This window comes from Bos indicus x Bos taurus, chromosome 23, assembly GCF_003369695.1.
Source record: "Bos indicus x Bos taurus breed Angus x Brahman F1 hybrid chromosome 23, Bos_hybrid_MaternalHap_v2.0, whole genome shotgun sequence".
NCBI classification, from domain to species: Eukaryota; Metazoa; Chordata; class Mammalia; order Artiodactyla; family Bovidae; genus Bos; species Bos indicus x Bos taurus.
In genome coordinates, this window is record NC_040098.1 from 7,080,437 (window position 1) to 7,095,724 (window position 15,288).

At 36.9% G+C, this 15,288-nt stretch overlaps 1 protein-coding gene across 4 annotated transcripts in view; it reads right to left on the reverse strand.

Annotated features, from left to right (window-relative positions):
* Positions 1–1,176: 1,176 nt before the first annotated feature.
* The window catches only part of TINAG (tubulointerstitial nephritis antigen), a 105,743-nt gene continuing 91,631 nt past the window's right edge, over positions 1,177–15,288 (reverse strand). For 3 of the 4 annotated variants that reach the window (XM_027524998.1, XM_027524997.1, XM_027524995.1), the window contains exon 11: positions 1,177–2,071. In XM_027524998.1, coding sequence (XP_027380799.1) covers positions 1,937–2,071 — 135 coding nt within the window. In that variant the 3' untranslated portion in view covers positions 1,177–1,936. The remainder of the gene's footprint in view (positions 2,072–15,288) is intronic. The other variant, XM_027524996.1, reaches the window with a different exon arrangement.

The following is a 15,288-nucleotide window of genomic DNA, read 5'->3' on the forward strand; positions in this document are numbered from 1 at the left end:
ACATTAGGTCCTTGTTATTTATCTGTTTTATATACAGCAGTATGTATCTGTTAATCCCAACCTCCTAATTTATCCCTTCCTCAACTTTGTGCTTTGGTAACCATAAATTTGTCTTCTATATCTCTATGTCTGTTTCTGTTTTGTAAATAAGTTCATTTAAATAATTTATTTAGCTTTGACACAGAAATGATATCATATGACATTTGTCTTTCTGCATTTGATCTATTTCACTTAACATGATAATCTCTAAATACATCTGTTACTGCAATTGGCATTATTTCTTTTTTTGGCTGAGTAATATTATATATTACATTGTATATATATATATGTATATATATTTGTACATGGAGAAGGCAATGGCACCCCACTCCAGTACTCTTGCCTGGAAAACCCCATGGACAGAGGAGCCTAGTGGGCTGCAGTCCATGGGGTCGCTAGGAGTTGGACACGACTGAGTGACTTCACTTTCACTTTTCACTTTCCTGCATTGGAGAAGGAAATGGCAACCCACTCCAGTGTTCTTGCCTGGAGAATCCCAGGGATGGGGGAGCCTGGTGGGCTGCCATCTCTGGGGTCGCACAGAGTCGGACATGACTGAAGTGACTTAGCAGCAGCAGCAGCGCAGCATTTGTACATACACACATATATGTGTGTGTGCCTACACATATGTACATACACATACATGTATCAACCAACCACAACAAGGTGAATGAGACTCCTGTATGGTTTCTAGGGGAGAACTAAGTGAATAGATGCTTCTTCTGATAACACAGCAGAGATTAATGGAGAAAACAACCATTGCAGCAGCACTTCACATTTTCATACTCTGTTTTCTCACATCTTCCACACATCTGGCTCATTTAGCCAGGGTATTGTGGGTGCGACCACATAAAAGAGCTCTACACTGGAAATCCAGACAACAGACGGCCCAGAAGTGAAGGGCATGGGTATCCCACCATCGCATTATAATCTGCCAGGCTCACTGACAGATCAGCTTCGCTTCTTCATTTATTAATTTGTCATTTAAGATGTCAGTGAATTATTAGAAGATTGCATCCTTTCCCAACAAGGATGAGGAGGCTATTTTTGTTTCTCTGACTATTGAGAACTGAAATCAGATGCAAATTTGTGACATCTGAGCTGTTTCAGGGGGTAAATATGTGATCTCACCCAATACAGCTTTGCAGCTCATTTTAATAGACTTTCCACCAAGTGCACTGGTTTCCAAAAACAGGAGTGTGTGTCCTACATACACATTAAGACGGTACTTCCATTGCCAGCATCTAAGTGTTTTTGTTACTTACCATCTTCCCCGCATCATAAGCAATTACATTGTAGGGTAAAGAGTAGTTCTTTCCTATGATAGTGACTCTCCCTTTGAGTTAGATTGCAAGTTCAGTTTAGAAGAATGAAAAGAACCAAAATGTCAGCTTACTGAGAGAAACAATATATTTCCACTGCTTTTTAGCAAATCATAAGCAATGTCGGAATTAAGAAAGCATTATTGGGTGGAAAAAAATTGCAAATGATTGCAAACTGGTGTTTTCAGTGCTTTTTGTTGTCTGACATCCTCATTGTTCAAAGACAGAGACCAGATCATTTCCACAAACAAATGCTATGAACTTTTAAAACAAATGCCATCACACTGTTTGCAAATGATCAAAGTCAAAAGGAACATTGTCATGCAAGGGAAATGAAGACTACCAGGGAATTTAAAAGGCATTTAGTCCCTCTGCAGTCCTCTGTTAGTGGTTTTACATATTCGGTGACATAAAGGAAATGGGAGCTTAGGGCCTGGGGTGAAACAAGAAAACAAGAAGGTTGTGATAACAAGGTGACAAGGCAAAGATTGCACTGTCACAGAGAACCTCACATGGCTTAATTCCAATTTAAAGGGTGACTTGAATGCTTGGCCTGATGGAAATTTAATGATATGCTATGGTTCATCTGCACTTGTCAGCTGGCCCCAAGCTGCGATAATCAACTTTTCAATGTCAGACTCATTTACTCCACGAAGAATCCTAAAATAGCCATTCTCTCCCCAGGACTTTCCCCAGGAATTTGCAGCAATCTGTAGAAAAACCAAAAAAAAAAAAAAGAGAGAGAGAGAGAGAGAAATACTGAGTACCATGTTTGGATATTTTTAATCCAGTCTGTAATGTTACAAGGGATTCCTGTGTCACTTTATATGCCTTTGACTTATTTTTGACTTATTATAGACTGCGATTATTAAGAACCTGCGTATTTTCTAAATAAGAACAAAACAATCATGTTAGTCATTAATTACATTCATAGGCATGTAGCCTCATGTTCAATAAGCAGAATTGCTGAATCCCCCAGAGTACAATTGTAACATATACATGAGGGTTTGAGGTGCCACATTAGATGACATAAAACTCCAGTTACAGAGGGTCTGCTATGTGATTGGTCCACGATAAAAAAATATCCCGTGTTCAGGGAGCTTACAGTCTAAGGAGAGATGATCAACATAAGGCAAGTACTAAGGTAGGAATATGTGCATAGAGAAGCATCTCATTCATCTGAATGGTTCAGGGAGGTTGTCATGGAGGAAGTACCACCCAAAATGCTTATTAAAGCCTGGGAGTCAATTAACCAGAAAAAAAAGGAGGAAGAGAGATTCAGGTAAAGGGAAACAGTAAAAAACATAAATATAAAAGCATGAAGCATTGAAATAAAGCAAGAAAGTTGTCATTGATCATAAAACAAAAGCAGGTTGGTAGGTTATGAGGCCAGAAGAGAAGGAAAGGAAACCCATGCAGAGAAAATAATGGTGAAAATGATACAAGCCGTTGTTACTTCCAGCAGGAAAACAGGTGGACAAATTTACATTTTGATTACATTATTCTCTATGAACTGAGATGGGTAAGTTTAAAAAGGCTGGAAAAAAATGCAGGGAAGTAAGCAGCCCTTTGCAGAAAACTGTCCTCAGCAGGAAACCCCTTCTTTTGCCATGTTAGCGAAGGTATATTTTAATTAAACTTAAATCAGGGCCTCCTCATGCTCTGCTCATCTCAACCTAAGCACACTTTTCAAATCTTTTGATCGCACACTACTGTGTCCAACCTGTTGGTTCTTCCCATAAATCAAAGAAGTAGAAATGAAGATTAAGTAACCAGCAGGTGACCAGACCTCTTCCCTAGCTTCCTCTTCAGTAATCTCAGGAACGAACTGTGTAAAGATAGCGACTAAAGAGAGACCACAAGAAGTTGACAAGGCTGAAGGCATGGGGGACAGTGAGGACTCTGACCCCCACCCCAGTGATTAAATGAGATCATTCCCCTTTTCCCTTTAAAATTTTTGTGATGGAGTAGAATCTTCAGACTTGTTTTTTGGGGGGCATAAGTCCACTTCTCCCCAAGTTACTGGCTTTCTGATTAAAAGAAACTTCCTTTTCACCTTTATTTCCAAGCTCTCAATTCTGTTCCATTAATCTGTTTTTATGCCAGAATCATATTGTTTTGATTACTATTAATTTATAGTATAGCTTGAAATCAGGTAAGATGATATTTATTGCTTTGTTCTTTTGCAGGATTGTTTCGTCTACTCTTTTTGTTTCCATATAAATTTTAGGATGGTTTTTCTATATCTATAAAAATGCCATTGGAATCTTGATAGGGATTACTTTGAATCTACAGTTTTCTTGGCAGTATTAAATTTTTAATAATATTAATTCTTCTCATTTAAGAAGAGAAAAATTAATAAAAATTCCACTTATTTGTGACTAAAAAGTAAAACAAACACCTTTCATCAATGTCTTATAGTTTTCAGAGTAAAGGTTTTTCGCCTCCTTTTTTTTTTTTTGATGCTATTGTACATGGGATTGCTTATTTTCTTTATTTTTTCTGATAATATGTTGCTAGTTTATAAAAAGGCTACTGATTTTTGTATGTTTTGCTATCCTATAATTTTACTAAATTAATTGATTTGATCTGACAACTTCGGGATGAAGTCTTCAGGATTTTCCAAACATGTATACCTTGGAGATTTTGCAGATTCAGTTCCAGTTCACTGGTATAAAATGAATATTGCAATAAAGTGAGTCACATGAAATTTTTGGTTTCCCAGTGCATATAAAGTTATATTTATACTATACTGTAGTCTAGTAAGTGTAAGTAGCATTATGTAAAAAAATAATGTGCATACTTCAAGAATACTTTATTGCTAAAAAATGCTAACCATCATGTGATTATTTTGCAAGTTGAAATATTTTTGCTGGTAGACGGTTTAAAATATTGCAAGCATTACCAAAATGTAACATAGAGACACAAAGTGAGGAAATGCTGCTGGAAAAATGGTGCCTACAGGTTGCTCAATACATCCTACTGCCATAAATCTTCCATTGATTAAAAAAAGAAAAAAGCTGAAAAGTGCCATAAAGTGAAGTGCAGTGAGATACAGCTGCCTGTATATAGAATCGCGTATCTACAAAAAAGGTAATTTTACTTCTTTCTTTCCAACTCTGATGACTTTTATTTCTTTTTTTTGCCAGATGGCCCTGGAAAGGACTTCCAGTACTATGCTTGTTTCTTTTAAATGAATTTATTTATTTTAACTAGAGGATAATTATTTACAATATTGTGTGTAAAAAGGAACACATCTGAGTCAGTTCTAATGAGGTGGATGAACCTGGAGCCTATTATATAGAATGAAGTAAGTCAGAAAGAGAAAGACAAATACTGTATATTATGGATATATATATGGAATTTAGAAAGATGGTAACGACCATTCTACATGAAGGGCAGAAAAGGAGACACAGATTCAAACAACAGACATCTAGGCCTATGCTGAATAGGTGTGGTGAGAAGGAGCACCATTGTCTTGTTTCTCAACTTAGAGGAAAAGATTTCAACCTGAAACCATTAAGTGTGTGTGTATGTATATATATATATACATATTTCCACTGGACATGGAAGCAATACATTGTCCCATGTCCAGTGGAAATATATATATACGTGTCTATATATGTGTGTATATATATATATGAAATATTATCAGTAAATATATATGCACAGAAACATGGAAAGTTAGGTCCATGAATCAAGATAAATTGGATGTGGTCAAACAGGAAATTGCAAGAGGAGTGAACACTGACATTTTATGAATCCGTAAACTAAAATGGACGGGAATCAGTAAATTTAATTCAGATGACCATTATATCTACTATTGTGGGCAAGAATCCCTTGGAAGGAATGGAGTAGCCCTCATAGTCAACAAGAGTCCTTGGTTACAATCTCAAAAATGAAAGATTGATCTTGGTTCATTTCCAAGGCAAACCATTCAGTATCATAGTAATCCAAGTCTATGACACAACCAATAATGCTGAAGAAGCTGAAGTTGAAGGATTCTATAATATATATATATATATATCCTGTATATAATATATAGCATAATTAATATATATACTGGTAACATTATACTTAATAACATATATGTGACATATATATTTACTGATAATATTTCATATATATATGTGTGCTCCTTTTTATACCTGAGTAATATTTCATTGTGTATATGAGGGCTTCCCTGATAGCTCAGTTGGTGAAGAATCTGCCTGCGATGCAGGACACCCTAGTTCGATTCCTGGGTTGGGAAGATCCGCCGGAGAAGGAAAGGCCACCCACTCTAGTATTCTTGGGCTTCCCTTGTGGCTCAGTTTATGTAGCACAGCTTCCTTATCCATTCATCTGACGTTGGACATCTAGGTTGCTATATATATACACATGTCTATATATGTGTGTGTATATATATATATGAAATATTATCAGTAAATAATAACATACATGTACACATATATGTGTATATATATGTATATGTATACATATATGTGTGTATATATATACATACATATATAATGTATATTATGCTATATATTATATATGTATGTATAATATATATTATAGCATAATATATAGCATAATTAATGTGTATAATATATAGCATAATTAATATATATACTTAATAACATATATATTATATGTAATGTGTATGTTACATATATATTATATGTAACATAATATATTATACTTAATAACATAATATATTATAATAACATAATATATTAAACTTAATAACATATATGTGACATATATATTTACTGATAATATTTCATATATATATGTGTGCTCCTTTTTATACCTGAGTAATATTTCATTGTGTATATGAGGGCTTCCCTTATAGCTCAGTTGGTGAAGAATCTGCCTGCAATGCGGGGCACCCCAGTTCGATTCCTGGGTTGCGAAGATCTGCTGGAGAAGGAAAGGCCACTCACTCTAGTATTCTTGGGCTTCCCTTGTGGCTCAGTATATATAGCACAGCTTCCTTATCCATTCATCTGACGTTGGACATCTAGGTTGCTATATATACATACACATGTCTATATATGTGTGTGTATATATATATGAAATATTAGCAGTAAATAATAACATACATGTATATATACATACATATGTAATATATATTATGCTATATTATATATTATAGCATAATATATAGCATAATTAATGTGTATAATATATAGCATAATTAATACATATACTGATAACATTATACTTAATAACATATATGTGACATATATATTTGCTTCCAAATTGGGAAAGGAGTGCATTAAGGCTGTATATTATCAGTACATACAATATATATACACATACTGATAATATACATATATATCTTGTATATAATATATAACATATATTTTTCTTTACAGCATCGGAATTTACTTTCACCACCAAATACAACCACAATTAGAGGCCGTTTCTCCTTTGGCTCAACCCCTTCATTCTTTCTTGGGTTATTTCTCTGCTCTTCCCCTGTAGCACGTGTATGTCTGTCTTAGTCGCTCAATCATGTCCAGCACTTTGCGACCCCATGGACTGTAGCCCACCAGGCTCCTCTGTCTTTGGAATTCTCCAGGCAAGGGTACTGGAGTGGGTTGCCATTCCCTTCTCCAGGAGATCTTCCCAACCCAGAGATTGAACCTGGGTCTCCAGCATTGCAGGCAGATTGTTTACCATCTGAGCCATGAGGGAAAACTCCCAGTAGCATATTGGACACCTACCAACCTAGGGGTTTATCTTTCAGTGTCATATCTTTTTGTACAAAAGTACTGTTCATTAGAAATGCTGGGCTGAAATATCAACAACCTCAGATATGCAGATGACACCACCCTTATGGCAGAAAGTGAAGAAGAACTAAAGAGCCTCTTGATGAAAGTGAAAGAGGAGAGTGAAAATTTTCACTTAAAGCTCAACATTCAGAAAACTAAGACCATGGCACCTGGTCCCATCACTTCATGGCAAATAGATGGGGAAACAGTGAAAACAGTGGCTGACTTTATTTTTCTGGGTTCCTAAATCACTGCAGAAGGTGATTGCAGCCATGAAATTAAAAGACGCTTACCCCTTGGGAGGAAAGTTATGACAACCTAGAAAGCATATTCAAAAGCAGAGACATTACTTTGCCAACAAAGGTCTATCTAGTCAAGGCTATGGTTTTTCCAGTGGTCATGTATGGATGTGAGAGTTGGACTACAAAGAAAGCTGAGCCCCGAAAAATTGATGCTTTTGAACTGTGGTGTTGGAGAAGACTCTTGAGAGTCCCTTGGACTGCAAGGAGATCCAACCAGTCCATCCTAAAGGAGATCAGTCCTAGGTGTTCATTGGAAGGACTGATGTTGAAGCTGAAATTCCAATACTTTGGCCATCTGATGTGAAGAGCTGACTCATTAGAAAAGACACTGATGCTGGGAGGGATTGGGAGCAGGAGGAGAAGGGGATGACAGAGGATGAGATGGTTGGATGGCATCACTGATTCGATGGACATGAGTTTGGGTGGACTCCGGGAGTTGGTGATGAACAGGGAGGCCTGGCATGCTGCAGTTCATGGGGTCACAAAGAATCGGACACGACTGAATGACTGAACTGACTGGCTGACTGACTGTTCATGGGGTTATCAAGGCAAGAATGCTGAAGTGGTTTGCCATTTCCTTCTCCAATGGACCATGTTTGTCAGGCCCTAACTAGCAGCCCTGATAGACAAAGTGCCTGAAAAACTATGGATGGAGGTTTGTGACATTGTACAGGAGGCAGTGATCAAGACCATCCCCAAGAAAAAGGAATGTAAAAAGCTAAATGGTTGCCTGAGGAGGCCTTACAAATAGCTGAGAAAAGAAGAGAGGCTAAAGGCAAAGGAGAAAAGGAAAGATATGCCCATCTGAATGCAGAGTCCCAAAGAATAGCAAGGAGAGATAAGTAAGACTTACTCAGCGATCAATGCAAAGAAATAGAGAAAAACCATAAAATGGGAAAGACTAGAGATCTCTTCAAGAAAATCAGACATGCCAAGGGAACATTTCATGCAAAGATGGGCACAATAAAAGACAGAAATGGTATGGACCTAACAGAAGTACAAGATATTAAGAAGAGGCGGCAAGAATACACAGAAGAAGTATACCCAGACCCAGATAATAACGATGGTGTGCTCACTCACCTAGAGCCAGACATCCTGGAGTCTGAAATCAAGAGGGCCTTAGGGATTATCACTACAAACAAAACTAGTGGAGGTGAAGGAATTCCAGTTGAGCTATTTTCAACTCTTAAAAGATGACACTGTGAAAGTGTTGCACTAAATATGCCAACACATTTGGAAAACTCAGCAGTGCCCACAGGACTGAAAAATGTCACTTTTCATTCCAATCCCAAAGAAAGGAAATGCCAAAAAGTGTTCAAACAAATGCATAATTGCACTCATCTCACACACTAGCAAAGGAATGCTCAAAATTCTCCAAGCCAGGCTTCAACAAAATGTGAACTGAGAACTTCCAGATGTTCAAGCTGGATGTCAAAAAGGCAGAGGAACCAGAGATCAAATTGCCAACATCTTTTGGATCATCAAAAAAGTGAGAGCATTCCAGAAAAACATCTGCTCCTGCTTTATTGACTACACCAAAGCCTTTTACTGTGTAGATCACAACAAACTGGAAATTCTTAAAGAGATGGGACTACCAGACCACCTTACCTGCCTCCTGAGAAATCTGTACACAGGTCAAGAAGTAACAGGTAGAACCAGGCATATAACAACGATTTGGTTCCAAATTGGGAAAGGAGTATGTCACCCTGCTTATTTAACTTATATGCAGAGTACATCATGCGAAATGCTGGACTGGATGAAGCACAAGCTGGAATCATGATTGCCAGGATAAATATCAATAACTTCATATATGCAGATGTCACCATCCTTATGGCAGAAAGTGAAGAGGAATTGAAGAACCTCTTCATGAAAGTGAAAGAGGAGAGTGAAAAAGCTAGCTTAAAACTGAACATTCAAAAAAAGAAGATCATGGCATCAGGTCCCATAACTTCATGGCAAATAGATGGGGAAACAATGGACGGAGTGGCAGACTTTATTTTCTGGAGCTCCAAATTCACTGCAGATGGTGACTGCAGCCATGAAATTAAAAGACGTTTGCTTTTGGAAGAAAATCTCTGACCAACCTAGACAGATATTAAAAAGCAGAGACATCACTTTGCTAACAAAGGTCTGTCTAGTCAAAGCCCTGTTTTTTCCAGTAGTCACGTATGGATATGAGATTTGGACCATAAAGTCAGCTGAGTACTGAAGAATTGATGCTTTTGAACTGTGTTGTTTGTTGGAGAAGATGCTTGAGAGCCCCTTGGACTGCAAGATGAAACCAGTCAATCCTAAAGAAAATCAGTCCTGAATATTTATTGGAAGGACTAATGCTGAAACTGAAACTCCAATACTTTGGCCACCTGATGCGAAGAAAAAAAAAAAAACTTACTTATTTGAAAAGACCCTGATTCTGGGAAAGATTGAAGGAAGAAAGAGAAAGGGACAACGTAGGATGAGATGGCATCACCAACTGGATGGACATGAGTTTGAACAGAGGAGAAAGGAGCAACAGAGGATGAGATGGTTGGCTGGCATCACTGACTCAATGGACATGAGTTTGAACACATTCAGGGAGATAGTGAAGGACAGGGAAGCCTGGCAGGCTGGAGTCCATGGGGTAGCAGAGAGTCAGACATGACTTCGCAACTGAACAACAGTATATATCATTAATATTACTATATATAGTAATCTTAATAGATTCAGAAAAAAACATTTGACAAATTCTGTATTTGTTCATGATGTAAACTAAACAAATTAACTGTAGAAAAAATGTACCTCACTGATAATATATATGTCATTCTATTAATGGATATTTCATATTGATTAGCTTGTATATTTTAAAATATCCTTGCATACCAGGTATAAATCATGATCATTGAGAATGATTTTTTTAATGTGCTTCTGTATTCAATTTGCCAGTAATAAAATGTCTTAATTGCTGTAGATGTATATGAATTCTTGACACCTGGTAGCGTACATCCTCCAGCTTTGTTCTTCTTTACTGTGGCTATCTTGGGACTGTAGGTTTTTTATATCACCATTTAAAATTTAGAATCATTATTTCAATATGATCCTCTGTCTTCCAAAAGCATAAATAAATAAATCTCTAATTCTTAGATTAGAATGTTAGTAAATTAATAAATCAAGTTGGGAATGCTAATCTAGAGGTTTTGGGTCATTAATACACTATAATTCTCCTTTTAGCTAGGTCTTCTTTAATTTCTCCCAACACTAAAAATCTTGCACATTTTTTCATTGAAACATTCTCTCAGTTTTTAAATAATTACATCATTTTAGGTTATGTTTATTTTTAATTTCCCATTGCTTCTCACTACTATATAGAACTACAATTTGTATTTTACATTGACCTAATGCAACTGATGTTGAAGCTGACATTCCAATACTTTGGCCACCTGATGCAAAGAGCTGACTCATTTGAAAAGACCCTGATGGTTGGAAAGATTGAAGGCAGGAGCAGAAGGGGACAACAGAGGATGAGATGGTTGGATGGCATCACCGACTCAATGGAGATGAGTTTGAGTAAACTCCAGGAGTTGGTGATGGACAGGGAGGCCTGGCGTGCTGTGGTCCATGGAGTCGCGAAGACTCAGACACAACTGAGCGACTGAACTGAACTGAACTGAATAATGAGTGATGTTGAGCATCTTTTCCTGTGCTTACTACCTATCTGTATGTCTTCTTAGGAGAATGCCTCTTTAGGTCTTTTTCCCACTTTTTGACTGGATTGTTTGTTTTTCTGGTATTGAGTTGTATGAGCTACTTGTATATTTTGAAGATTAATCCTTTGTCAGACATGACTGAGCAACTGAACTGAACTGAATATCAAGAAAGCTTGCCAAATATGCTGTTTCTAACAATTTATTTCTATATGTATTTTTAAATTTTCTATACACATAACCATGTCATTTGCAAATAACTTCAGTTGTATTTCTTTCCACACTCTGCCTTTATTTTTTGTTTATTTTTTGCTTGCTTGTTTGTTTGTTTGTTTTACTACACTATATGGAACCTTCAATAAAATGTTAACAAAAATGACAATAAATGTTTTACTTTTCAGTGATAAGGGGGAAATGTTCAGCATTTGACTATTAATTATGATGTTAGCTACTGGGTTTTTGAGAGTAGACTTTATAAGTCTAGGGAAGGTAGGTTCTTTTCTTAATTTGCTGAGGTTTTTAAATCATAAATGACATCTGAGGTTGGCAGAATTCTACAATGACAGCTACACTCCTGCTCCCTGGTGTGGTTGCCCCATATAATCCTCTCACTTGATTGTGGAAAGGACCTGAGGATATAATGGGATGTCACACCTGTTATTAGATCATGTTGTCTCACAAAGTTGAATAAGTTTTGAAGATGTGATCAAATCCCCAATCAATTGGCTGTGAATTAATTAAAAGGGAGATTATTCTGCCTAAGCTAATCATGTGAGCCCTTTGAAAGAGAATCTAGAAATTGGAAACTGTTGCTCTAATGATCTTGCAGCTATGTTTGGAGAGGATGTATGAGAGTATCTATGAGAGGGCAGGTGGCAAAAAGCAGTTATTATTACATTTCGGCACCAGATAAGATGAGGCTTCCCTGGTGGCCCAAACAGTAAAGAATCTGCCTGCAGTGCAGGAGATCTGGGTTCAGTCCCTAGGTTGCAAAGATCCCCTGGAGAAGGAAATGGCAACCCAGTCCAGTATTCTTGCCTGGGGGAAAACTCCATGGACAGAGGAGCCTGACAGGCTACAGTCCATAGGGTTGCAAAGAGTTGGACATGACTGAGTAACTCACACACAAACACACACACACACACACACACACACACACACACCCCAATTAAGATAAGCATTTTTTTTCCATCTTTAGTCTGGCAATGTGATGAACTGTATTTATTGATTTTACATTTAAAACCAACTTCACACTCCTGCTATAAACCTCATTTGATTATAATATTTGCCCTTTTTACATTTTACAGCTGTGATATTTTGTTTAGAATTTTGTATTCATAAGAGATATTGACCTGTAGTTTTCCTTTCTTGAGTTGTCTCTGTCAAGTTTTGGTATTGGTGTTATGCTGATTTGTAAAATGAGTCAGGAACTGCTCTCTATTTTCCTAAGGTATACTGGTATAAAATTGATTTTATTTGTTCTTTAAATGTTTGGAAGAATTTACCAGTGAAGTGATTAGAGACTGGTGCTTTTGGTAAGAGTTTCTTTTTAATACAGTCAGCTTTTCAAACTGTATTATAGCTAGATTTTCTATTCTCACCTTGTATGAGTTTTGATGCTTTGTTTTCCAATGAATTTATCCATTTCATCTATATTTTCAATATAGTGGCATGATGTTTGCATAGCATCTTAGAGCCTCAATAATCATGAAAAAGGAGAGTGAAAAAGCTTGCTTAAAATTCAACATCCAAAAAATTAAGATCATGGTATCCAGTCCTGTCACTTAATGGCAAACGGAAAGGGAAAACGTGGAAGCAGTGACAGATTCTCTCTTCTTGGGCTCCAAAATCACTGTGGATGATGAGTGCAGCCATGAAATTTAAAGATGCTTGCTCCTTGGAAGGAAAGCTATGACAAACCTAGACTGTATTAAAAAGCAAAGGCATCACTTTGCCGACAAAGGTCCATATAGTCAAAGCTACGGTCTTTCCAGTAGTCATGTACAGTCGTGAGAATTAGACCATAAAGAAGGCTGAGTGCCAGAGAATGATGCTTTCGAATTGTGGTGCTGGAGAAGGCCTTTGAAAGTCCCTTGGACTGTAAGGAGATCAAATCAGTCAATCCTAAAAGAAATCAATCCTGAATATTCATTGGAAGGACTGATGCTGAAGCTGAAGCCCAGTACTTTGGCAACCTGATGTGAAGAGCTGACTCATTGGAAAAGACCCTGATGCTGGGAAAGATTAAAGAGAAAAGAAGAGGAGGGCAGCAGAGGATGAGATGGTTGGATAATATCACTGACCCAGTGGACATGAACTTGAGCAAACTCTGGGAGATAGTGAGGAACAGGGAGGCCTGGCATGCTGCAGTCTATGGGGTTGCAAAGAGTTAGACATGGGTTAATGAGTGAATAACAACAACAACAATATCTACCGAACTGAAGACAGCCTTCCTTTTTTATTTCTGTGGTGATTTTTTTTCTCTCTCTTGGTTTCTTTGCAAGCTTTCCTAGGAATTTAATCTTATCAAAGAATCAAATCTTCGCTCTCTTGATATTCTCTATTGTATGTCCACTTTTTTCATTGATTTCTGCCCTTTTCCTTTTAATTCCCTTCCTTCTATTTTTTGTTTGTTTGTTTGTTTTTGAGGTTTGAGTTCTTTATCTAGATTATTAAATTGCTATTTTCAGCTTTTCCTGTTTTAATATATGTACTGATTTTAACCTTTTATTTTTCAAATACATGCATTTCCTATTAAATTCAGTACTGCTTTAGCTAACTAACACAAGTTTTTCCATATCACACTCTGTAAAATTTAATGCTTTAAATTTGTTGAACTTGCCCTATAACCAGCATATGGTCAACTTTGGGAAACATTCCATATGCACAAGAAACTGTCCATTAATATTTGTGTCTAGTGTTGTATGAATTTTAAGCTAGCTAATAGCTTTTTTAAAAATCTTCTATATCTTTACCTATATTTTAGCTGTTTTCTGTATAAAATTATAAGTAAGACATCCTGGAATAGGCAACCAAATTGTAGGTTTGTTTTTCTCTTTTTTCTATGACTTTTATTTATATATTTTATGCTGTGTTATTTTAGCTTTTGTTTGAATGAAAGTGTTTCCTATTTGCCTTCTTTGAAGAAAGTTGTCAATGGATATACAATAAAATTCTAGTTTTGCTTACTTGGAGTTTATTGAGCTTCCTGAACTTAGGTTGATGTCTCTCAGTTTTGGAAAACTTTTGACCATCAGTTCTTCAGATTTTGATACTGCCTCATCCTCTCTCTCTTATCCTTCTGAGAATATAGTTATATATATAGTGAATTAAGTCAGGAAGAGAAAAACAAATATCATATATTAACACATATATGTGGAATCTAGGAAACTGGTGCAGAGGAACCTATTTGCAGGGTGAGATAGACATGCAGATGCAGAGAGCAGACAGGTGGACATGAGGCGGGGCAAGGAAGTGGGATGGGATAAACTGGGAGCCTGGATTTCCATATGTACTCTACCACGTGTAAAATGGTGGGGAGCTGCTGCACAGCACAGGGAGCTCAGGTCTGTGCTCTGTGATGACCTAGAGGGGTGGGATGGGGCGGTGAGAAGGAGGTCTAAGAGGGTGGGGACATATGTATGATATATGTATGATTTACTTCATTGTATAGCAAAACTAACCCAACATTGTAAAGCAACTATATTCCAATGAAAACAAACAAAAGTCTGAATGTGTCCCACCCATCTCTTACTAGTGTTTTGGATTTTCCATTATATTTTCCTCTGTGTACTGCAACTTGGATATATTTTATTGCATTTTTTAAAGATATCTAATTTTGCATGCTATTTAACCCATACATTGAGTTCTTAATTTCAGACATTGCATTCATATGTACAAAAACTCTTTTATTTTGTATACTGAAACCATTCAATGAAATTCTCCATCTTTTCCTTTATATTTTTAAATATTTTTTACAATGGTTATTACATCTGTTGCTTCTATTGATAGCCTTTTCCCTTGGTTATTGTCATGTTTTCTGCTTCATGTGTCTCAAAATGTTTAAATGTATGCTATATGCTCCTGCTCCTGCTAAGTCGCTTCAGTCCTGTCTGACTCTGTGCGACCCCATAGACGGCAGCCCACCAGGCTCCCCCGTCCCTGGGATTCTCCAGGCAAGAAC